Source organism: Corvus kubaryi, unplaced genomic scaffold, assembly GCF_017639235.1.
Source record: "Corvus kubaryi isolate FWS band 111438036 unplaced genomic scaffold, C.kubaryi_AGA036_p1.0 65355, whole genome shotgun sequence".
NCBI classification, from domain to species: Eukaryota; Metazoa; Chordata; class Aves; order Passeriformes; family Corvidae; genus Corvus; species Corvus kubaryi.
In genome coordinates this window covers 93,289-118,890 of record NW_024581936.1, presented here as the reverse complement: position 1 = coordinate 118,890, position 25,602 = coordinate 93,289, and the positions used below count along the sequence as shown (strand labels likewise).

At 39.6% G+C, this 25,602-nt stretch overlaps 1 protein-coding gene and 1 long non-coding RNA gene across 7 annotated transcripts in view; one reads left to right on the top strand and one right to left on the bottom strand.

The window, feature by feature from the left end:
* Positions 1-4,112: 4,112 nt before the first annotated feature.
* LOC121673318 lies at positions 4,113-6,386 on the top strand. The gene is made up of 3 exons (XR_006019178.1): positions 4,113-4,146; positions 4,990-5,035; positions 6,307-6,386. It is a non-coding gene; the product is annotated as an uncharacterized LOC121673318 (long non-coding RNA).
* LOC121673314 (interphotoreceptor matrix proteoglycan 2-like) overlaps positions 5,260-25,602 on the bottom strand; it is a 57,072-nt gene continuing 36,729 nt past the window's right edge. For 3 of the 6 annotated variants that reach the window (XM_042046523.1, XM_042046526.1, XM_042046524.1), the window contains 12 exons: positions 24,898-24,956; positions 23,550-23,567; positions 21,322-21,566; positions 20,598-20,680; positions 16,716-17,028; positions 14,583-16,237; positions 13,471-13,690; positions 12,059-12,269; positions 9,726-9,914; positions 9,342-9,540; positions 8,366-8,445; positions 5,260-7,481 (listed from right to left, as the gene is read on the bottom strand). In XM_042046523.1, coding sequence (XP_041902457.1) covers positions 7,469-7,481; positions 8,366-8,445; positions 9,342-9,540; positions 9,726-9,914; positions 12,059-12,269; positions 13,471-13,690; positions 14,583-16,237; positions 16,716-17,028; positions 20,598-20,680; positions 21,322-21,566; positions 23,550-23,567; positions 24,898-24,956 — 3,285 coding nt within the window. In that variant the 3' untranslated portion in view covers positions 5,260-7,468. The remainder of the gene's footprint in view (positions 7,482-8,365; positions 8,446-9,341; positions 9,541-9,725; positions 9,915-12,058; positions 12,270-13,470; positions 13,691-14,582; positions 16,238-16,715; positions 17,029-20,597; positions 20,681-21,321; positions 21,567-23,549; positions 23,568-24,897; positions 24,957-25,602) is intronic. The other 3 variants (XM_042046527.1, XR_006019176.1, XM_042046525.1) reach the window with 3 other exon arrangements.

Here is a 25,602-nt window from a genome sequence, read left to right as displayed (position 1 = left end):
TCCAGAGCTCAGTTGTGGATCAAGGCAGCAGATCAGTACTGATCAAACCACCACTCGTGTGTTCTGTGAGGTCCCCTAGTCTGGAAGCAACCTGAGTGACCTCAGAGTCCATGTAGAATAGCTTACCCGAGAGGGCAAGCTAGCCTTCACTGAACTTCAGTCTGTGCTATGCTGCACAGGATCTTTACCCCTAGACCATTGCCCTGACCCCAACCTAAGCTGGTAGTCTTCCCTCTTAGTACAATATTGACTGTTTGTGGTCTGCATATTACATGGCAACATTACTGAGCTGGCGCTTGGCAGGCTGTGGCTGCTTTGGTCTTTCTTGCTGATGCTTGGAAGAAGCCTGTTTGTCCATATGGTATTTTGAAGGCAGCTGCAAATCAGATTTATTCAGTTGGAATCAACCAAAAACCTTGTAACTAGAGTAGGCTGATATCAGTTCTTTGTCCTGCCCTTGGTAAGACCCTAAAAAACTAGGTGGATGGGACTTCCTTCAATTTCTGCGGTTTCACACAGACTTGTATCTGAGCTGTTGTTGCTGATTCACACTGTAGCCAAGCTTTGTCTTTCATCTGTTTTTCTCCCCATCTTTTGCTTCCTCCTCCTAGCCTCAAAAGCACTCAGAAGTGGGATCCAATCGACAGGGATGTAGAGCAGTTGGTATTACTATTGCTAGTGGGCTGGGCTGCTTCTTTAATTTGAGCCAAGTTTTGATTAGGGCTTTCCAAACTGAAGGTCTACGATACTAACTAGAGGAAAGAAAGCTCAGAGTGGCAGGATTTTGAGGCAAGCACACTGGAGATCAGCAGAAGTCCTGAAATGATCAAATAAGCAGATGTGTGAGACAGCTGGTCAGCTGGTAGTCTTAGAAAATCCAGCCAAAGACAGCGTAAGTAATTGTATTTTGCTATACCAGTTTGGTTTTTCAGCATTAATTGTATGTGGGATTTTGCATGATCTTTCATTTAAAGCTGGATAAATACTTTTGATTTTCAAATTTGGTCCCTGAATGTGTCCTCTGCTTGAGGACTAATCTTTGCTAGATTTGGGGTTTCCCATTTCCCAGAGCAGAATGAGGACAGGACACAACCACTGTATGTCACAAGGCTTAGTTAACTAGAGCTGGTTTAAAAACTGTTCATGAGAGGTTCACACGAGTGTTGGAGAATTTGCATCTTTGGTTTTCTATATTACAGGGCTGAACAGCTCTCCTGTTTTTTGTTGGGTTGTCTTGTGGGGTTTTTCCCCCCATGATCAAGTTTTTCATGTTATAAAATCACCTGCTTTTTACACACAAGTAATTAAACAGTGGGAAGTTTTGTTAAGTGTTTATGGAACCTACTAGTCATCACAGATAATCAGGTTTTAAATCATGACAAGGGGTGCTGCAGTGTTCCACCTGGAGAGGAGCAGTAAATGTTTTACAAGTTTGTTCACAGGCAGCTGAGAGTACTTGATACAAGACAGCTCTCGAATAGGTGCTGAGCAGTGAAGCTGCAGAACCTCTGCTCTACTGGGTCATGCACATCCCTCACTAGTATTTCAGAAGTAAAATTTTCCATTTAACCTCTACTGATAGATGCGCTCAGTGTACTTAATCCTTCCTCTCTGCTTATCTCTGGGTGTGGCAGCAGCAAGATGCAGAGGGCCAGACTGGGCAAAATGGTCAGAGTGCTGCCCTCCCTTTAGCAAAGCAATATTAAGGATAATTAGATAAAAGTATTGACTTGAAGGTTTATCAAATCAAAGTGGTTATGGGGTGTTTCTCCTCTTCCTTATATAGGAAAAACCCTTTAAAATATAACCTCTTTACTTTGTTTTTCCTGACATCACTTATTCCATCTTTCCAGGCTAAATGATCCTTTTTAGAGACTGGTTTTGGCTGCCTACAAACTGTGGACAGGTTCTCTGCTTTGAACACCTTACCAGCAGGTGCTATTTCCTTTCTTTTCTTGGCAGATAAGTGAAAAGCTCTCATGTGCTTTGCTCTTTGAAAAATGTCCGTGGTGTCATCGATGGTCTTAGAGATAACCACAAAGCACTTACCATCATTCTTACTCTTAAGTCACAAACCCACTGCTTCTGCTTTTGTTAGCTTGGTGTATTCGGTGTTGCATTAGACATGACGTGTCCCATCAGAAGCTATATGCATCATGCTAAAGGTTTAAGTCTCCTGAAAGGTCAGTTTCTGTGTTTATGAGGCTCCCAGTCACATTCCCTGCAAGCCATGGGAGGACATTCCAGTGTGGGATCGTTTTTGAAACCTGATGGTTTTTTTAACAGATATTCATGTGCTGACATTATAAATGCTGCTGTGGTGGGAAGAAGAGCAAAGTGAGAACTCCATATGGAAGACCTGTGTAGACCACACTGCCTTCCCAAAATGGCTGTGGGTTTGCATCCATGCCTAAGGGGAGCAGATAAAAAGCAAACACTAAAAATAAGCGTGGAAAGGCTTTGCTGATTTTTTTGTTGTTATTGTTTGTGGTTGTTTTGATTTAATTTTTTAATCAAAACTTTAAATAATAAAGGACAAAAAAAGGGGGAAAAAAGCTGTGCAGCAGTCTCTGGTTTACTGGAGAACTGTACAAAGCATTTTTTTGGATCAAAACATTCTGATCTTTCCACCTGAAAGTAGGGATGGGAAGAAGAGGCACTTCCTTACTGAGCAGATGACAGGAACTACAAACAGGTAACTACAGCCGGTTACCTGTAGGTTATGGTAGGAGACAAGCCCTGTGCTGCTGCTGGAAGTGTTTTGCATCCCCCTCCCTTTCTGAGACAAGAGATCATATAATCACTGTGTAATCCTCTTTAGGTGGAGCTGAGTGAATTTCCTCTTAGCTGTCTCCCATGAGTAGGTAGAAAACTTTCACACTTGGAATTGCTTGTAAGCTCACCTTTGAAAATCTCCCTCTTCACTGGCTCTCTTTTATCCAGCCACATGCCCATGTTACTACATAAAGTTTTGATGTATAGGCATATCCTTCATTGTTTCCATTTTCATTTCTGTTCAAGCTATATCACCCTTTCCAGACAAGCATGGTTTCCCCATCTGGTAATCAGGTGTGGGGATGCAACTGCAAGTCTGATTAACACCAACTCTAACTTGTGTTTAATAGATTTTTGAACAAGACTTAAACCTCCAAAGATTCAAGACAGATAATCATATTTGGTTGGTTTAGTAGCATAAATGAGAGCTGGGGTAGTGTCCCCTTATAAAAGGTCAGGCTTTAAGTGCAGTTTACCACAAATTATATATTCAGTATAGAAACATAGTCCTTAGATGTGCTGATGGTATAACTGATTTTTAAAAAATATAAATTGGCATATGTCTCATAAAATTCTAGTATTGAGAGTATTTCTCATCCTGAAACAAGGAAGAGATTAAATCAGATTTTGTGTTTAATTGGAGACAAAGTTAAACTAAAAGCACAGGCTCCGAATAGCTGTAGCACCTTAGGCAAGATGACATTTTAGTCCTGGAACCTGCTGCCATCCCCCAAGCAGAGCTGCCTGTTGCGAGTGCTCAGTGTGCTGGGTGACTCAACAAGCAGGGTGAGTAGCAGCACAAACAAGAGTCCAAGAGGATGGGAACTCAACTAAAATTCCTGGGGGTCATGAATAATCTGGAATAGGAGAGCCAATTAGTGGTAAATATGGCAAACCCAAAACTTTCCCACTTGATCTGACAAAAGAAAAACATTCCTGGCCCAGAAAGAGCTTTGGTATTTTTTTCCAGTTGAGAAACAAAAGCAAATGGATCAATATTATGTAAAACGTGATATATCTGTTCCCAAACTGGATCAAGTAGTGAAGGGTAAGACAGAAGTTTTGCTGGTGTTGTAGTACTCTTCAAATAAACCAAGTGCCACAAAAGTCCTGTGTGTTTTCAACTAATATTTAAAACAGTAACAACAACAACAACCCTGACCCATTTCCTATCCTGTACAGAGTCAGTCTGTGTCTGTCCTACCATGCTTACAGATAGATAAATTTGTCTTGGTGAATATTTTTGCTTTGAGTTTTATAGAATGAGATGACTGCTCCTATGCTGGAGCTCTAGCCCCTTTCTGTGCCTCTCTTCACAGAGACAAGGACTTCTTCAGACAAGGACTGACTCCAGCAGGTCTGATGAGAAATGTGAGTGAAAATCTTGATTATTAAAAGCTTTTTTCATTCTAACATTTAAGCTGTAACTTCTTAAAATCTAAAGTTTATTCATGCATGTCCTTGGTTTGGAGGAGATAGGAGGAATTCATAGTTTCAGCTGTCTCTGAGAACATGAAAAAGTCTGTTTTCTGGAATTAAACTGGTACCCAGCAGTACATGAAGCTCGCAGTCTGGAGCCTAGTGGAATACTCAGTTACTTGGTATCTTTCAGCAATTTGCTGGGCAAGGCTCTGTGCTTTGCAAAAAAGCAAATACAAGACAAGCACACAATTCCTGAAATGCTGGTAGTCTTGCAGCTCTGAACACTTGTTTTCTGTTTGCATTTCTGACCCTGATAGAATTCTAGCACTGTGGATTAGTGCCTTGAGGTTTAAAAGTCAGGCCTTGAGAGATCCAGCCTGGGCTGCTGGGTGTTTGACATCCTCTGTTAAAGGGGCAGCTGGTAGGGGCCTGCAGGACCTCATTTTCTTCTATCTTTCCAGCCTTGAGGGGAGACACAGCTGCTGATAGACCTGTCAGCATTTTGTAAACAATAAGTGCTTTTTTTCCATGCTCTTAAATGAAACCAAGTCATTCAAACCTGCACTTTTTACTTTTAATAAGTGAAAAAGTGCATGCTAACTGATAATAGACGGATAGATTTGTACACAGAGCTGGCTGGGGGGTGGTTTGCTTTTTTTTTTTGTTGGTTTGGGGGTTTGGGGTTTTTTTTGTTTATTTGATTTTTTAATTTAGAGTTCTTTATCTTCACCTTGGGTTGGGAAAGTATCAAAGAAAATTAATCATTAATTAAATTCTTGTCTTTTTGATTAGGGATGAAACAACTTCAAAAGAGTTTAACTGAAAGAAAAGCACTCAAGTATGTGCTTTCCAGCATGAAATTTCAGACTATAACCTTGCAAGTGTTAATGAACTACATTTGGCACTTTTGTTAGCAAAGGAGTTTACCAGCTTAGCCAACTCTGTTAAGACAAAACAAAACAACACAACACAGCTTTCTGATCCTACACACACAAATGCTCATGGCTAAGACGTCTTCTCCATGTCAAACTCATAGTCTCTACATGAATGTTATAGAAAAAATATTTTGGAAATAATTTTTTATTGTAGTGGAAAGATACCATCATGTTCATATGTATACACAAACACAAAGACAATATTGCTGTATATTCACTGAAATACCTCACACTCAGTATAACCAAACCTCTTCTCAGCTTGTGCACAGCAGAATACCTTGAAAACATCTATGATCCCAGGTGCCATCCACTGCTGCACTCTGCAGGAGCGGCACCAGGTCTCCCAGGGCTGGCAGCTGAGCTGCACAGAAACCAGTCCCAGGCTGTTGCCCACCCTGAGCCCAGTAATTCTCTGCTATGATCACGGGCCCTGGTGTTATACAGTGGCTCAGCTGTGCTGCTGTAGGGCCATGAAGAGTGGGCTGTGCCTCAGAAACTCTGGACCAGTTGCTCTGACAGCTCTCGGGCCAGCCAGTAGAGTGGGGCCTCTGTCTCACAACATCTGGTCACAATGTTCAGCAGCACCATATTATTTCCTGCTGTGTGGCATTATTTGGTTTTCAGTGGTTTATATAAGCATTTCTTTGACAGATGTGTGGCTCTGATACCCATCCCCTGCCACTCAAGGCAAGAAGGTTCTATACAAACGATCCAGTGAGGTTATCCAGGACATGTAGAAAAATTGCATTGAAATATTCTGTTGTTTAGCTAAGCTCCCTAAAGACAATCAAGTAATTCTCACTATCACTTAACTCTAGAAAGTACCAGGTGGCTGTTGGCACATGTGGGCCGAGAACTACATAAGCTGTAGAAATAAATCACTTGGCCTTTTTTGCTAGCACAAGATAATGTGATTGTAATTGGTGCCCTAACCCTGACAGCTGTGTTAATGACTTAAACAAGAGACCCTGGGTGATTGAGCAGAGCCCCAACACAGCTTAAAGTGTTCAGAACTCTCTTCATAACTTGAAGATAAAATTCTGTTTCTTTACTTGGAAGTCCCCATCTCAATTCAGCTATTTAAAAATGCTTTAGACTGACTTCTTCTGCTTAAGTAATTCTATTCTGATTTCCACTAAACTAAGAATAATTTCACTTTTTCCTTTCCCTGCAGGAAAATGCTGACATCCACCAAATGTGCATGGACTTAAGTACATGATTTTGAAAGGGAGCTCATGGCAGACTATTGCCCAGTTCAGTAATTTGAAATATTAGTTGGCTGAATTCAACACTGAGTAAACACTAAATATATTATAGCTATAAAAGAATGGGCACAAATGCCAGTGTGGTATTTCATTATTAAAACTAGTCATCTTTCTATTCCAACTACTAAATCCATTATGAAAACAAGCTGGGAAGGAAACACACAACAAATAAATAATGCATATTAACTTACAAAATATGAAACAAAATGTCTACATACAAAAAAAAAAATCAATGTTAGTCACTTAAGCTTCACAAACATTTGTATGATAGAAGCCCTTCTGTGCCCCAGCTTGTGTGTCTGCCAGAATAAGCTGGAGAACCAACCATCCTGGCTTTAGAGACACTGCACTGTGCTGCAGAAGCACCGCCCTGCCTTTCCAAGGCTCCCTGTGGGTCACTGACAGGCGGCAGTGATGCTGATTTTCGGGGAGAGCCTTCAGGAGGCTGCAGGCTCGGTGCTATCCTCTGCTTTGCTAATGCCAGGTGGCAAAATGTACATCAGGCTTCTGTACTGATGAAGAAGAAAAGCTTTTCCTGTGAGGTTTTGTTTGTGTTGATAACAGGAATGCTTTTAAATAATGCTAACAAAATTCTAGCACAATTGTTCTCCCCTACAACTCATTCCCTTGCAAATCAAATATTTCCTTCCACTGGTGTTTTATACCAATGAAATCACCACTGGAGCCTCCATTGAGGGGATAAAATGCCAAGCAGGGATTTTCAATGTGCATTTTATTTTGGTTGTGCATGTATCTTGTCTTATCCGAGGAGATTTTTTTTGCCTTTGTATACAAAATCTTTCAATGTCCATTTTGAAGTTAAAGAAAAATGAACTTTCATAACCTCTGCCCCTTTTGATCACCTCTTAAAAACGTCACTTTACATGGAAAAGCCAGAAGAAATTGAGATAAACAGGCATCTGTACATTTTAGCCATTCATTGAGAAAACATCTGTATCCATCCATGCAATGTTAAGACTATAAGTAACTTTGCAGTTACATCTGAGCCCATTGCTGTGGCAGCATGGTAGTGTTTATCGCCCACGTGTATTCTATCAATTTCTGTTTTTCTTAAAGCAGCTTCCTGAAACGAAAACCAGAAAAGCAGTGATTAATTTAATCTCTTTCAAACATTGGATTCAAGGCTTATACAAGGCAGCCCTTACTACTTTCCAGCTGTGGAAAATCTAGACACCAAGCCTTTTCAAGATGAAAAAATGAATGACTGACATGGAAAAATGTGAACTGCTGTTCTTTTCAATTAAAAAAAAATTATTGCTGAAGATCTGGGAACACAAGTTTTTTCTGCTACTGTAGATATTTTTAATAGGATGCCAAGGAATTGTACTACAGTACCTTTCAAAGTAACTCAGCAAGCTGTGGTTTGCTGCTTCCTACAGCAGGAGTACAGTTCATGTGAGTGTGTATGCTAACAATAAATTCCTTGAGGACCTTCTTTGTGCTTAGCTTCCATCAAAGCACACAGCTCAGATTGCTTAATTGCTTGGAGTTGTAAAATTTCTGTTATAGTTGGTGCCCACCATACCAGACAGGACTGTGCCAGAGATCTGTCACGTGGTGATCAGTTGCCAAGTCTTGAGAACTAAAGCTAAACTAGCATGCTTTTAAAATTCCTGTTTTTAAACAAAGCACTGGGCAGTGGGAACTACACTAGAAGAATGAAGAAGATTCTATGCTTTCAAGAACCTAAATTGATATCAGAGCTCTGATACCCATTAACTCAGGGATTCCTCTTCACTGCTTTTTTTTTTTTTCTGGGACTATCTACTTTTATCACTGATTATTAAGTACTGTAAAAGGGTTGAACCTCTTCAAAAGTAATGTGGAAATCTTAGCCTCTAGTGTCCTAGCATTTCTAGAACCTTAAAAAATAATACATTAATGTACTAAAGGCCACAGGAGAAAACATCAAAGGAGTTAGTTATCCAGACAAGACATTTCACTCACATTTGATGCTGCCTAACAAACTCTGCAAACTGGCGGTCTTTAGCGTAGAGCTCTATAATTCGAATTCTGTCCTGAATTTCCTAGAATACAATAAACAGAATTGTAAATACATAATAGGAATCAGAATGCTACTGAAATAACTGATTTCTGGGTTTTGGGAAATAAGCCTCCTATGCATTGCTATTTCAAAGAGTGGGGCTTGAAACTGGGCACTCCAATACTAAAATTCTTCTTTATTTTATTAGGATTCTTCTAATTTATTTTTTTTTAAGTGAAGCATTTCATTTGAATTCAGTAATGTTTCACTTTTAACTCAAAACCAGGGTTTGGACAGAGTGTAGCATTTCAACAGGCTTTAACAAAAGCATTTATCTCAGAGATACTTTGCCTACCAGTCCAACTACATACTGGATTCACACCTCTCACAGTTGCTTAAGGATCTGTGGTTAGTTCTGGGATGTAAATCCCTTCTCTTTAGCCTTCTAGAGTAAACCTTGGATACTGTGTATACAGGAAGAAAAAAGATATGATCTAACTTGCAGCTAATAGAAGGACTTTAACTTTAAAAACAGTCAGAAAATACCCAAAAACAAAAGGAGCCTGTGAAAAGGCCTGGATGTACCAGTTTTTCACTGTGTAACTACCCTTACATAAGATAGTTGGCTTTAAAAGGTAAATGTTGTGTCAAGTAATACATCAAACCTCCCCAACCCCTGTGAAGTTACTTACGGGGTCAGCTCCTTCATTATGTGAAATTCATTACAGCTCAGAACAAAACCATAACTTTCTCTAAAAGCAAGCAAGGAAAGCAAGCTTTTCTGTATTCTTTTAAATATTTGCAGCAGCTGCTGCAACCTGTTTATCTAGAGCATAGACACTGGGGAAAGATTGGGCCCACCTCTGAGGTTAGAAGTGTGGAATAAGCTTACTGTTTACATGATCTTTCCCATGCCACTATGAAAACAAGGTCATTTACCTCCTTAGTAAGCTCACTGTTTTCATAAATGTGCCTGATCTCTTCACTGCTGTAGTCTGTGGATGTCTCTGCACTGGTGGAACTGTAGGACGTTAGCTGCGGATATCTCCGGTAATAATGGCTGTAGCCAGTCGTATCACTTTCATACATGGGATTGTATTTAACTGCGTTCTCAATGGACGAGAGGCTGTCACCCTGCCTGGGGGAGCAATAAACAAACTGTGAGCTTCTCTGCAGCCTGGAGGGGCAGCAGATAGACTAAGGAAGCCTGGCATTTGGAGGTGCCTGTACATCCTGTTGCTTGTAAAGTGTCTGATGTAAGACTTACGACAGAATTATCCTTATTGTAGCCGATGTTTTAAAATATTAGATGGTGTCACCTACCCCTGTGAGTCCCCAGTATCACTCTTTGTGTACTGGTCTCGAAGGGTCCTGGCCAAGAAGAAGATGACAGCAGATGCCACAAGAAGGAATCCTGCCACAGAAGCAATCGCAATACCCACAACCAGTGGCTCAGACACATATTCCTCACAGTGCTCCCCTCTGTACCACCAGTTCTCTCCCACACGGCACCTGCCACAAAGAAACACAGGGAAATTACACACCAGCAAAAGCTTTGGCTAATGTATTGAAGTTCCTGTTATGATGTGACCTCAGTTAAGTCACCCCAATAAATATCTTTTCATTGTCTGATCATCAATTTTCTTTATTATTTTTTATTATTATTATGGATATACTTCCTGGTAGATAATCATGTACCAGTTTGGGTTGAAAGGGACCTTTAAAGGTCATCTAGTCCCCTGCAATGAGCAGGGACATCTTCAACTAGATCAGGTTGCTCAGAGCCCCATCCAGTTCAGGGGTGGGGCATCCACCATCTCTCTGGGCAACATTGTTCCAGTGTCTCACCACCCCCACTGTAAAAATTTCTTCCTTATATCTAGTCTGAATCTACCTTCTTTTAGTTTAAAACCATTACGCCTTGTCCTATCACAACAGACCCTGCTAAAGAGTTCGCCCTCACCTTTCTTATAAGACGCCTTTAAGTATTGAAAGGCCACAAGAAATGTCTCCCAGAAACCTTCTCTTCTCCAGGATGAACTACCCCAACCACAAAATTGAATGAAGGTAGGTAAAATAGCAAAATGTTAATGCATTTGTGGTGGGAAACACCTGTGCTTTACGCAATTTACAGCTTCCTATGATGTGTTAAAGTACCCTGTGATGTGTCAAAACTGGAAGGTGTTTAGACTGAGGAAAAACCCCTGCCTTGACTGAGCCTTGCACGTGGCATATCAATACTGCAAAGGTAGAAAGCAGTTGTCTTTATCATCCTGTAATGCAAATGCTAATGGAGATGTGTTAGCTGAGTAGAATGTTCCTAGTGTTGTGAGCTTCACAATGGCTAAACAGATACATAAAATACATGACTTGATGGACGTGCATGTCCAAGAGTGTATTTGTGGAATGGTTGCCCAAACAGTATTCAGCATTTCTGCCTAAATGTTGTTTTGAACATGGGAACTATAATGTTCTTATTGTTGACTTTAAGTATACCAGTAAAAATATATATTTGCATTATGGGTGCTTGGGAGTTTTTTCTATAAAAACCCAAGGTATTGTAATGTATTATGACCATGCACAGCATGAACCTTACTAATAAGAAACGTCAGTAAATTAAGTCTTCTAACATAATGATCTGACACAGTTTCTGAAAGTAGTAAGCAATACTTCAAATTTTCAGAAAGTTTTTAATAAATACTGGCTGGAACAGGCTTGAGTTCAGATACTTACCTGCTTCTAATTAACACTATCACACAAATATGATTAAATTTTTAATGCATCTATGATAGTTCCCATTTTTAAAGTTGTAAAACCATTTTAATTCCTTCTGTTAACTGTTAGCACTCGAAGATTGACTTTAGAGATGTGCTAGGTAAACTTTAAAAAAAAAAAAATCACATGAAGTAACAAATAACTACTAGTAATAATACTCTTCTTTGCAACAGTTTTCTTAATTTTTGTTGATATATACATTTTATTTTTAAAAATAGACTATTACATTTCTTGGAAAGTAAAAAATAAAGTGCCATGTCAGGGGCATCAACAATTTGCCTGTATTTTGCACAAAATCTTTTTGGTTACCTGCAAAATACAGCAATCCTGTTCAGTTGCATCTGTATCTTTTTTTTAAGCAAAAATCTGGGGTCTGTTCCTTTGTCCATTTATGAACCCACATGATTTTTCCCACATGTACAATGATTTACTTTTATGCTTTTTCCAAACCAAAAGCATTATATTTAATTTATTGGTGCACTATCAATATGCCTTTGAGGTATGAATTTCTCTTTCAGAATTAACTCTCATAGGTGATATGACACTATCAGAAACTTTGCTACTTGAGAAAACCTCTGGAGATAAATTCTGTCCCCAAAGGTCAATAAAAGTGATTTGAACAACTGGCTGTGTTTCATTACAACCATTATTCCTAATTAGTTTTATTTTCTGATGTTTCTATTCTACTAATTTGTTACAGTCTCATTGATGATATACTGGGACTTGCATTGAGCAGCAGAACATGAATGATAATCACAGTCTACTCATTTGTTGCACAATATTATACAGAAGTTTAGACAAATCTTATAGAATGCTACAACAGAGGAGGCAATAGGAGTTTTCATCCAGGAAGCACAACTTCCAACAGCAGGGTGACCTACCTACAGATGGCCCCTTGCCCAGGGCTTATGTCACACTTGCCATCGTTCAGGCAGAAGTTTGGTTGCAGATCACAAATGCTGTTGCATGGCAGCCCATCAATGCTGAGGTAGCCAGGGTTGCAGACACACTCAGCTTCCCCACTCCAGCGATTTACTAAGCACTCAGAGAACTCATTGCAGGCCTGGAACTTGCACGGATCTGCTTGCTCACCTGACAATACACAGAGCAAAAACTATTAATGAAAGAGGAGAGCCTTAGCTGAGACAAGGTGCTGGCTGCCATCTTCTCTAATGTCTCTTGTTAATCCACAAAAATCCATTGTGCATCTTTCCTGAGAAACAAAAGGTTCTGCTAAGGTGAACAAGCACTAGCAAGTATTCCTCTGTCTGCACATGCCAGTGGCATGGCTAAGAACACCCAACAGGCAAAAAAGCAAGTATAAAGTGGTCTTTTTCATACTGGAACAGGCAGTACCTCATTTCCTCTGTCTGCTGAAACTCTATTTTACAAATGAGTAAACCACAGGTGATCTCCAGTATTTCTTACAGAAAATCTAGGCAGCATATGGGGATGGGCAGAGGATCATTGGGCACTCACCATCTGCTGTGAGGGGATTTGCCTTTTTGTCTGCAAGGAACACAAGCTTGTAGCATTCAAGATACCTCACTTGTATCAGGCTTAAGAGGCTGGCGTACAGCTAAACAACCAATTTCAGAACATTTTCCATGCTAATTAGACCATCTTTATAAGAGACCTATCCAAGAAGAACAGCTACCATATGCCAACAGGTCAGCACTCTTTATTTTTCTCTAACCTTAAAACAGAAAACTATGTCTGGGTTGCTTATATGGTTGCTTAAACTACTGGCTAACTTGGGCAGGGGAAAAAACTAAAACAACTTTCTCCCTGTATCAGAGGAATGAAGCAAGAAGGCCTGTCACTTTTTAGTGCAACCAAGACCTTACCCCAAGAATGAGGCAGCAACTGCTACCTATGCAGATGCCCACCAGGCAGGTAAACTGGCCACCACTTGTGGGGAAAAACCATGTGGAATAAGTTCAAACCATTAAAGTAAGTGCAGGAGAGATGGGCACCACTGTTCTCCCTGAGCCATCTGCTTCCTCACTTCCCAGGCCAAGTACAGGGGCATTATACACAGTATTCCATGAGTTAATTTGTCTCCATAAATCTATAAGGACCCCATACAGCTTTCTCTGTCTGGGTCACACTTTGATTTTCATCTCTTTTGTCCCAGGGCAGATTTTCATTTGTTTTCACTCTATGAAATGCTGTCTAAAGCCCAGCCTGTGAAAAGCAGTAGGCAGCCTCTGAGCTGTTGGGATCCTTAGTACCTAATACAGAAATTTTGCTAGATCTCTTGTTTTAAGCTGCAATTCCCTGCTGTCCTTACCTGATTCCACATCCAGGGAGTATTTATCAATGGCCAGGTTCATGGTGTGATATGCAGTGTTGCAGAAATCTTCCAGGATCATGTACACAGCGTTGGTGACATTCCGAGGCACAGGTTTGGCAAATTTCATTCGACTGTTCACCACAATGCTGCCATTTCTGAAGTTCAGGATTTCCAGATTCTGGAATCCCGTCAGATTTGACTGAAGGTAGGGCACCAGCTGCAACACAGGGGATGTGACAGAAAAGCTGAATCTTTGAGTGTCTCTCTACTCAAGCCAGTTGCACTGCTACTACACCAGACAATGGGAGTCTGAATGATTTTATCCAAATCCTGCATCAAGGGCATTAATCCTTACCCAGCTGAGGTCTGTGCTGGCAGCCTGCCAGGAGCCTGAATACTTAAGAGTATATCAATTTGCAAGGACTTCTAAAAATCTACAATTCAGAAATACAGTTCTCAGGACATACGTCATGCTCGCCCTTGATCTAAGTACCATGAATACTTGGCATTTCACAGGATTTTTCTATCAAGCATGTCCCCCTTCCCTCTCTCTGCTTTGCTCCCTTCATCTCTCACAACAGAATGTTTGTTTCAGTCAGAAGAGGGGAATTTCCCAGTTAAAATTTGGCAGTCGGTGCTGTGTAATTGTTGTGAGGCTTTCCTAGTCATCAGCCAGGTTGGGAGCAGCTTAATTCCCTGAGCTACCTCTTACTTAGGACAGGTGGAATGTGTTGTAGAAAAGCTACCTGCTCACAGCCCCAGATTTTTTTTGCATCTTTCTCCCTATAAACTAAATACAGAGCACTCTGGAAGCAAGTAGGGGGAGTGTGGTAGTGACTTCAGCTACACTGCTATATTTATTGGCACCAGCAGGGCAGCTGGTCCATGGTGCTAAGGAGTTCTGCCTTAGGGAGACTATTGACTGAATAAAAGATGAACAGCATGCCACCACCCATTTCCAGACAGAATTTTCCCCACAGAGGGACACAAATCTGATGTGTAAACACTAGTTTTGAATTGCCCTCTGCGAAAGAGAGATGACTAAATATAATTTACCAACAGTTTTTGTCTATCTGGTAGTGGACATTTAGCATAGAAGTGACTCTTACCAGTTCCAAGAATCGCTGCTCCAAGGCTTTGTATTCAGGGGAGTTTTTATTAAACAGGTCCTCTGAAAACATCATGTTGGTAACGCGAAGACTGAAGAACACAACTAGAGCTCGGGACGGCACTGTGCTACTATAGTGAGTTTCATGTGTGGCCCAAGCCACGCTGGCCATCTCTGTGGACTGGACACGAGTTGTTAGCTCCATGTGACTTTCCGTCATTCTCCTTCCCTCCTCAGTCCTCCCAGGAGAAAAGTGGACAGTGCTAACACCATCCAGGTCTACTGAAACATCCAGGACTCTTGTTGCTTCATCTCCCAGCTTTGTTGAGGTAGCCACAGACAATGATGGCGAGGATGCCACAGGAGGGAGATGGGATGGAAGCTCAACGGTGCTTGTTGTTACACTCACTGTTTGATAATCCATAACAGTGCTGAAGCTCATGGAAACGTGCGTGTCATGGTCTGTACCATCCTGCACAGCAAAGCCCTCTAGGACAGTGGTGTGACCTGTTACAGAAGGAACTTCAGCTGAACCTTGAGTAACAGCTGGCATTGCTGGTTGCACTGTCTGATCTAAGGAGGTCTCAAGTGCCCTGTCAGTAGGCCAAAAATCAGCTGGTTCCTTCACTGCTGATCCAGGAGTATCTTGGTCTGCCAGCGATGAATCTAGGGCTTGCTGCTCTTCTGTGGAAGCATCAGGCTTTACCATGGAAGGACCTGCAGTCAGAATAGTTCCTGAAGAGGTTGTGTCCAAGTGTCCTATCGTAGCAGCTTCCATTACATCCGGTTGCTTCACTGTGAATTGTTCTTCTGCCATTGCCCTGTCTTCACTTTGGTGTTCAACTACATCAGAGATTATGTTCTGACCTACACTAAACTCCTCAGGTTGCTCCATACTGACAGTCCCTGTGGATATAACGAGACTATCTTCCACAGACAGATCTGTATATGGTGGTGAGACAGGGGCCTCTCCAGCTGGCATGACAAAAGAAGAGTCATACATGCCCAGGGTTTCTGTCTGTGTAGATGGTTCCACAGACGATGGCTCTTCTGTCTGTAACAGAGGTACTTGCAGAGTTGTAGTCTCTGGAAAGACAAATATTTCAGATTCATCAAGGAAATCTTTTATATCGACTATCCCTTCATTCTCATCTTTGGAAAGATCATAATCTAATTTATTCCCAGAGTTAAGAATATAGTCTAAAATCATGCCTTCAGGAATATCCTCAGTTTTGATTAACAAAGAGTCATTGTCATCTTCAAGCCAGCTATCAGGACCAGGGTAGAAAACTGGTTCCAAGGTTGCTTCTTCCCAAGGCCAGATACTTGATTCCATTTCTTTTCCTGAACCATCAAAAGCTGAACCAGACCCATCATCATATATAACTCTATCTCCAAGAAATATATCAGTTTCGTCTTCCATAGGGGGCACTTCTAAGGGAAAAGGAATTTCTTCCACAGAGTCTGCACTGTCACTGCCCTCAGGACTACCTTGGATTACTTCTTCCTTCTCTTTAATATCAGTCTCTACAACTGATGAAGAGGCCACTGTTGGTGCAGAAAGCAGAGGAACTACATAGTCATCGGTAGATGGAGATTCTTCAGGCACAAGGTGAGAAGGACTTAAAGGCAAAAGTTCTTCAGATAATCCAGTATCTTCAAACATTAAAAATAAAAATAAATTTACAATTAGATCTTGGTGATGATAAAAAGGGTCAAATTTCACTAATTTTATTTTTTGTAGATCTGTATTCCACATTTTCCATAATATATCCTGGCCTTTGTATGCCAAAGGATTCCTTTGTATCATAAGGATCCCTGTTAACCTCTCCTACTTTCCATTCAGATATTTTATGGGCCAAGTCAAGACACACAAAATTACTTCTTTGCTATTTAACAAGTGCCACGCATGTTTCATTTCCAGAAGAGATAAACAGGCATTATCAGCTATTACAAGCATTTAACCTTGGTATACAGTTCTTGGATACATGCACACACAAAAGGCAAAAACTGGCAGAGAAAGATACTCAATTTTTAGACCTTTCTAAAAACTCATTTTGGTGAACTATAATTTGGTGAGCATCAGGAAACACTGGTAGCCAAATTTAAGCTTCAGTCAGTGGCATTAACTTACCTTCTGAAGAACTGGGGGCTGAAAGCCATTCCTGAGAGTCCATAGAACCGTGCTCTAACACTGGTACAGTGACTAAACGAGAAGTCTCTAAATTCAGCCCATCAGGCAAAGCAGTGATGTCAGCCTCTGAGGAAAGTGGAGCTTCAGGTGCCAAACTGGCCTCATAGTCAATATTCTCTGGTCTTGGCTGGATTTCATTGTCACTAGACTGCTCACTGTCTGAGGTGGAGTCTGGTTTGGTGTAATCAAAGGGCAAAGCATTGCTGACAGTTGATTCATCTGCAGAAGGATGTTCAGCTAAAAAGGTGCTGTCCTGGAACATGAAGCCACTATTAATATTTCCACTATTACAGGGGAAATACTGATCATCTGCATTGGGCTGAACACACAGAAGGGGTTAACAGCAGGCAGTGGCCAAGTCTTGGACTACTGCCTCTGAGGGAGAGATGTACAGCAGCAGGATGAGTGGCAAATATAGACCCTTACTAATCCTGTGCAATATACATGTAAAATGCACATCCTTCTGACAAATGTCGTACCCAGTCATGTCCATCAAAAAGGGAAGGGAGACATTCAGATTGATTGGAGTGCAGCATCCCTTATGGTATTGAGAGATTTACCATCCAACAATATCCAACCCCATCTCCTTTCCTATGCTGAAAAAATGAATCTGTCCATCTCTAATTAAATCAAAGATAAATGTCTGCTTTCCTGAAGCATGATGAGGTTTTAACAGCTACTATTCATCAGCCACACAACCAATACAGTAATTCTAATATTTCAGTTACTATGATACATGAAACAGTATAGAAAGTGAACTTTGATGTATGCAAGCCCGGTCATCATTTATTGATATTTTTTAGTTTATGGGTATGAAAACCCAGGAGGATAACAAAGACCAGAATGTAATGAGGAGCACTTAGAACTTGGAATAATTTAGTCTCAAAGCCAAGATACCTGTGCAGGAAAAAAAAAAAATCTATCAGCAGTAATGATGAACAGCAAAGCATATGCAGAATGAATTTGTGAATTATTTGAAATGTGAAAAAAATAATACTTTTTTTACATCTCCAATTTCCACACTGTTTACTTACTACTCCACATCCCAATCATTAGTTGGTTTCCAGTTAAAGTAGTCAGCATATTTCATCTTTGAGTATTAATCTCCTACTATCTGATGCGGTAGTTATATTGGAAAAAGTCAATAAAGATGTTATTTGGTCAAGGCTACAAAAGCAAGCTGATAGCCTAAAACTCAGGAATTAGTGCTTTGCATGGATACCTGCCCGCATATAAATGCTGTGCAGTACTGGGATATGGACCCAAAAACTTGTGGGGCATGAAAAACTGCCAAGCAATTTCAAGAAGTAGCAATTTACTAAGGACTAACAAACCGCTAATGGCGATGTGTAAACTTACGTGTGCAGTGGACGCAGGTTTCTGTAATATGTATTACAGTTCAAAACCACTCTAATCATTTCTGCAGCTCACCATTCCTGTCAAATCTCTTTCTATTGCTTGACCAGCAGGAATAACAGGAAGAATCCAAATACTTTTCAATTTGAAATTTTTCTCCTGGTTAAAATGTGGGTGAGTTAAATTTTCAGCTTAATTCCAACTGCATTTGAATGCTTTGGAAACAGGCCAGTTAAGGTATTTTCTTTTCTTCAATTACTTGTTTGCGTGTATTGATCACATTTAAAAATGCCAGTTGTTATGCCACCACAGTCTCATCAATTTTTTAAATTTATGTGGTAACAATGAGTTGAGAAGTATATATACCATAGAGACATGTACTCCAGCAATTTTATTTTTTGGCAAGACTAACCACTATAAATAAATCTGTAAAAAGAGTTACTGTAAAAATTAGAAATAAATTACACATATAAATTCCATAAAAAATTAATTAGGACCACCACCAACCGCTCCTCAATAAATTTATTTAATGTAAGCGTTTAGCTGCCAGGGATTGCACTTCATCATTTATTAGAATGTGGATAAATGTTCCTATGGCAACTAACATTATTGAAAGATTATTGTTACAGGGCAATATATTACATTAACAAGTTTAATATCATATTGGCAAGTTCGGGTTTTCACTGATGTGAAAGGCTTACAAATATGATAGATGGCTGTAAACACAGAACTCCCCTCCCTGATTTTCCATTTTTGGCTGCCAGAGAGGCATTGTATTCATCAAGCCAGAGCATTCTACCTGTTACAACTGAACATAAACAACAAGAGAATACAGATTTCAAAAACTAGACCTGATTTTTGGTTTTCTTTTAAAGAGAACTGCAGAACCCAAAGAAAATAATTAGTTGTACCATCTACTAGCAAATGGCTGGTGAAGTCATGAGAGTCTCACGTTGTATCATGATCTTGGTATGCTAAGACAAATCCAACTCATTCTCAAATCACCAAACTACAGCAAAATTCTTTTCCATAGGTAACAGTTCTACTTGAGAGTATCTATTTGAACCATAAAGGTTTGACATCTGTGGAAATAATTGATCAATTGTGTACTGTTTAAGCATATTTAGGATTTTCTTATATTTATGTGAAGCTACTTTCCAATTACAGCTACAATCTTATTCTTATATTTATGTGAAGCTACAATCCAAATTACCTGTGTATTGCAGATTGTACACAGATGGTTTGGGGATATTCTTGATACTTTTTACATAATCAGAGTTTTTGAGTGAAGGCATAGAAGCCTTTATTCATATTCCATTATTAGAAAAATATAACTTCCACCACTTTTTCTCGTAACATTCCCAAAAACTGGTTTAAAATTTATTATTGCGAAGCTACCACTACTCTAAAATACCTTCCTGCCTGCACATCTGTCAGAGTATAGAACGGCAAAATTCTTTGTCTTACTAAAATAAACATCTACAACATTTTAGACTAGTTAGATGTCTCCAGTAAGATGTCTCCAGTAAAGAGAAAGCCCTTTTCTGAAAGTTAACTTAAATTCATGTTTATCTACACGTGGCAAATCCACATGAATTTGTATTTTAGACATCAATGAGTAGTTTTTAAAACTCAGGGAAAACTGGCATGAAATTAAGGACATTATACATACATCCATTCTAACAATATTTGAATTCTGTGAAAACAAATTTTGCTTACATAAAAATTTCAGAAGTTGGCTGAAATTAAATGTGTCTGTGTTCATAACATTGTCTCATAATGGACTGAGGGAGAACCTACCATCCAGCACAGGTGGCCCTGGATGTTATGGCATGGTCTGAGCTCATCTCTTTGTGAAAGTATAATCTGTGTTATGTAACAGAGTGGAGAGCAGAAACCAACTGCCCAGACAATGATTCAGTGCTCGGAAGATCTCACTGTTGGCAGAGCTGACTGACTTGATCTCAGCATCGCTGGCACCTAACTCAGTATCTCTGCTTGAAGTCCCTTTGCATTGTACAGACATGGTCAGGGACACCAAGTCTCCTGTCCAATACCCTGGATTATTCCGGAGGTATTCAGAGGAGACAATTACAATTTCAAGAGACAAGAAAAGAAACCAGTGCCTGTTATTTTCCCCTGCTGGTATTAGGAGGATGGACATCATTTTAAAACCAAATTGAGAACTTTCTGTGAAAGAAATACAGTAGCAAAAGGAGTTTATGAAACTTAGCATTTTATCTCTTCTAGCAGCCAGGTTTAGGGTTTACATCTAGTTCTTCTTTGCAAAGAAATGGAAGGAAGAATCACATCTTTAAAGCAGTTTACAATCAAAACAAGATGATCACAGAAGACTGTTGGGCAACAGACACCAAAATTGTCACATGTGAGATTTCCCCAGTTTTTACTCCAATGTAAAGTACGCCTTCATTAGTACTTATTCTGCACGAACAGCAGCATACTCACATCAAACTCCGGGCGCGCCAGCACAACTGGATTCTCAGTAATCCAGGACGGGACTTCTGATGTGGGATGCAGTATTTCTTTCACTGTGGAAATATAAACACTTGGAATCTAAAGGCTGCAGTAGCAGTGTGAGGAAGCTGTGTTGGAAGACTGAGTGAAAAACCCTCTCTGATTTCAGTTTTGTGAGTAAAATGTTTTCAAAAAGTTTACCAGAGAGATTTTGTTTCTGGAAACGGCTCCAAGTCACTGCCAGGAAGTGGAGGGGAAAGATGAGAACAAAGGGGTGACAGCACTCTTTCGTCACCTCTAGTGGGATCATTGAATATTCAACAATAGCCTGGGTATTTCCTTTGTGCTGCCTAAGGTAAACACAGACCTACTAAGCTGAAGGTCACCCTGATGCAACATGCACCATGTGAACCACATTTCCTCCTTTAATTCCTATTAACTTTTGGAAGTATTACTGAAACTGCACACCACAAACCTCCTATCAAAACAAAAATTAAAAAAAAAAAAGGTGTGTGGGGGGGTCTAGGCTAATGGTTCAAGAATGGGATGCTACTGCTAATGACTTGGCCTAGTTAAGATCAGAGCAAAACAGGCTATAACAGAGTTGATTTTGTTCTGTTTAATTTTTCAGAAGATAGCTGAATAGTTCACTCATCTGAGATTTATTTTATAAGTCAGATGTGTGGCACACCAATGGATCATAATTAATACCCACCGTTAGTAAGCTGGAGAGATTTCGGGTCTAAAATCATGGAAGCATTTTCAAGCAGAGCATTCTTCTGGAGGATCTCAGCAATATAATCTTGGAAATCACTGATGGTGTACACAACTGTTGGATTATCCTCTATGCCCATAAAGGAGTTGTCCTCCACCTTGTTTGAATGAAGGTTAATGAGGTCCCAGGTGGCATTGCTCATAGCTTTTCCATCAAATGTGACAGCATAGTGAACTTCCACCCCACTTCAGTTGTACAAAGAGAAGGAACACAAATGAGAAATGCCAGGTTTTCCAAAGCAAGCAAACAATATTTTTTCACAAGAACCCATGTCAATACCCTTTTTAGTATAAAAATACAAAGAAAATAAAAAGGAGTCTAAATAAAAACTACTTCATTCTTTTCACAAAATTCTCAAGGGAAATGCTACCAAAAACTGACATCTGGTCTGGTCGCAGTCCTGTATTTCTGCTAGTGAATGGCAGACAGACCACAAGCAGACCAAAACACTGGCTGTCTGCAAGCATTATTAGTGGGTCCACCAGCATGCAGTGGCAAGAGTGAGGATTTTAAGGTCATGCCAATAGTAGGAACAGCTCTGAGGTATGAAAATAGCCAGGAAAAACAGGCTGTATATAGTAGCAATCTATAGTAGCAAGTGAGAGTCCTAATCTCTGTCACTGTGCAGTGTTAGCCTGCTTGAAAGAATGTTTTTAATAACAATAAAATAGTATTTAATTCTTCTTATAATTGGGAACATTTATATAGACTCATTTGATCATTTATTCTATAGCTCAATTTTGGATCTGTGTACAGTTTAGGAGTTTTTTCATATTAACTCTCCTCCATTTTCTTAATTTTCTTCTCTTGAATGCATCTGGATGTCCTTTTCCACATGACAGCTTAGGCACCAATCAGATTTACCATACACTGGGCATAAGCACAAGGGAACTTCAGAAGATATAATGCATTTTGGCTGTACACAGAACACAGCAAGAAAATTAAGTAACCCATGAATTGTTAGAAAAATGTGCTCTGAATACAGGTTTTCCTCATTCCACAGAGCTGGGTTAGATTTCTGAAACAATGGCTCTATTCAGAGAAGTCTTTAAAGCCCCAGTGCCAGATACAACAGAGACAATCTGCAAACACACTGACTAAACCCAGGAGCATGAGGTTTTGCTGCTGGCTCTATCACTGACATGAGCCCACCATAGGCTCACCATGGGCACTGACTGGCAGCAGAGGAAATTAAAAAGGACAGCAGTAGTGAAAAGGTGCAGGAAAGGTAGAACAGAATATGCTCCTCAAACATAACATTTAGATTTAATACAACTGTGCTGTCATTCATAATTCCTAACAAATAACTACAACACCATCCTCTTTCTGGAAAGGGCTAAACATCTGGTGCCTGGAACATAGCTCTTGTGAACAGTGGCATGCATCTTAGCCTGCAGAAGTGCCCAGTAGTAGGGGATGCCTTTAAGTCACTATAGTTTGTGAAGAGATTTGTGTTATCTAACCTTTCTTAAAAAGTTAGAATTCTCATTCTTTTCATACTTGTTCACAGAAACTGGTTATGCCTGTGCTGAGATACACACGAAACAAATTAATACATTCAGTGAGGTAAGGCTGCAGTTCTTTTTGTGTCTTGTGAAATTCTTAACACACTAAAGAAGGAAAATTCTGGATTCTTAACTTGCATATGTCTGATGAAAAACAAGTCCAGACTGATCCCATGTTCTGCTAAAGAACATTAAAGTTCTGCTCAGATCTGCAGCACCTCTGGCCTTGAAGCAAAGCCAACAGCCTTTGCTGGAGAACTGTGGGTTTCTTATCTACTTCAATTTCAGTAATGATAATAGTCCCGTTTCTATTCAAGACTTTGCTGCAAAGTATGAAGACTTTGAGTCATTGTTAAGCAATTTTGTTTTCTTCACGAAAGAGACTCTTATACAAAAGTTACCCCAGTAGCTGACTTGTGTTTACGATGATTTTTCCTGAGGGTTTTTTTATTATTAGGACTTAAATAAACAAGTTATGTTTATCCTTAATGAAACCAGATCAGTTGCTTGCAGTTTCTGGTAGAACCCTCTCTCATAATATTTATGTTAGATAACTATCATGCTCTGAAGCCAAAACTACAAATCCCAGAAAACTATGTCCTCCAGCTAAACATGTTCTTCCTATCTGTATTATGACAATATCTATAAAAAAGTTGTCTTTACCTGTCTTCCTCTGAAGGGCTGAATACAAAAACAAAACAGAACAGCAAAACCTGTTAAATCAATATCATAGTTTCCTTTAAGTCTTAAAGCTTTAACAAGTTTTCTTTGGTGTTCTACAGGGCACACCCATTTGAAAACACCTACAGCAAAATCCTTTTAAGTTGCATAGTTACTCATAGCTATTCTGCTACATAACAAGTTGTTCTGCTTTTACTGAACTATTGCCTATTGATCCCAAGGAATCAGCAGAGCAGAGCCATCTCAGATTATTGTAAATAATGCAGTTAAGTTGCTGTCAGTACCAAGAAGATCAAGGCTCACTTATTTGACCTAAAGGTTTGACTTACAACCAATGGGTTTTGTCATGCACAGCAGAGCACAGAGCTCCAGTACTTTGCTAGAAATATCAGCCCTTTATTTTTCTTCTCAAATGAACCAAGTGCTTGCAAACATATTAGACTGCAGATACCAAGATGGAAGGTTTTGCTACCTTCCAGGCTGAAAGCTGGACATAGTCTAGGGCTCCAACCACAACACCTTTCTCACTATGGCTGCTTTGTTACTGTGTGTACTCTAGCTAAAATACCCCAGGCAATAAATACAGCTTACAGTCTCAAAGAAAACGCAATCTAGATTAACTTATGAACACACTCATTAGATTCTGAGAGTTATATCCAGTCCATTCAAGAAAAATCACAATTTGTGAGCCCTGTGCTGCAAAACTCAGACATCTTATGTTTGATGCATTAACTTAAATTAAATGCCACTCTGAAGCACAAATGGATTTGAGGAAATCAGGTATTTAAAATTTATTTATAGGAATATAGAGAGTTAAAACATTCCATATCATTTATCAAACTATCTCCCACCTTTGTTTTGATCCAAGAGAGAAACCTTATGTATCCTAAACACTAACCTTTAGAGTCATGCCAAATTAACATTAAGAATTTGAAAAATAAATTTAAATACACCACACTTTTTCCAAAAAGGTTTCTGTGTCCTTCCTTGTTTAACACTTGGATATATTAGAAGAAGTATCAGATACAAATATATCTTTTTGTTTTAGCATAGAATCTTGAATAAGAATGCCTTGTCTTAAAATCACAGCAAACATTTCATGTCAGATCCTCTGGCAAATGCCAGAAGAAAAAAAAAATTGCATTTACATATAGTTCTGTATTTCTATTTCAGCTGCATATATAGAGGTAGCAAATATGAAAGCACTTGGTTAATACATCCTAGGAACTCCCACACACATGCCTGACATTCTGCTAAGCATCGTGTCAGCTCATTGCACCACCATGCACGATCGTGTTCAATCACCACATATGCATCAGTATCTTTTTACCTGTAATCCAGGATATGGATGTTTTTGTATCCAGGTAGTCCTTCAAACACGCTTTTAATCTATTTTGAGGGAAAGCCAAAAAATTAACACAGATTCCATTCACTTCTTCTCATGTGGTGAAAAATCAGGAAGTGTTTTTAGCATTTTCCAAAAATATATCTGAGCTGCTATATCTAATAGGCAAAAAACAGTTAAATATTCTCTTTCTTTATGGAAGAGTAGTTTTGGTGGCATTGTTTCATTATTAGAAAAAGGGAAAATAAGAAGTCAGAAGAACATCCAGTGTTCCCCAAGAACTGTATAGACACATTCCAAGGGGAGAAATGGAAAGAGACTGCCAAGATAATTAACTGTGCTATAGGAGACAAAACCAAGATAGAGAATACTTAAAGTACATGCTGGTTTAGAGGGTTTTTTAGCTCCCAAAGATCCTTGCCAGTTGGTGATTATTTTTTACTCTGTAAATTCTTGTTTCCCTCCGCCATCTCCTTATTTTTAAACTCTGGTGAGACTTTATCACAGTGCTGCCGACTTTTTTTTCCAAGAGCTTCTTTATTCAGAGAAAACCAGGCAAGGGATCAAAGGAGTGGAACATCCATGTGCCAGGTGGACTTTGTCCCATCTTATATTTTTTATACACACGCATACCATGGCATTGCTATTTGGCCACACAACTAGGAAAACTAAGTTGTCTAGCCTACGCTA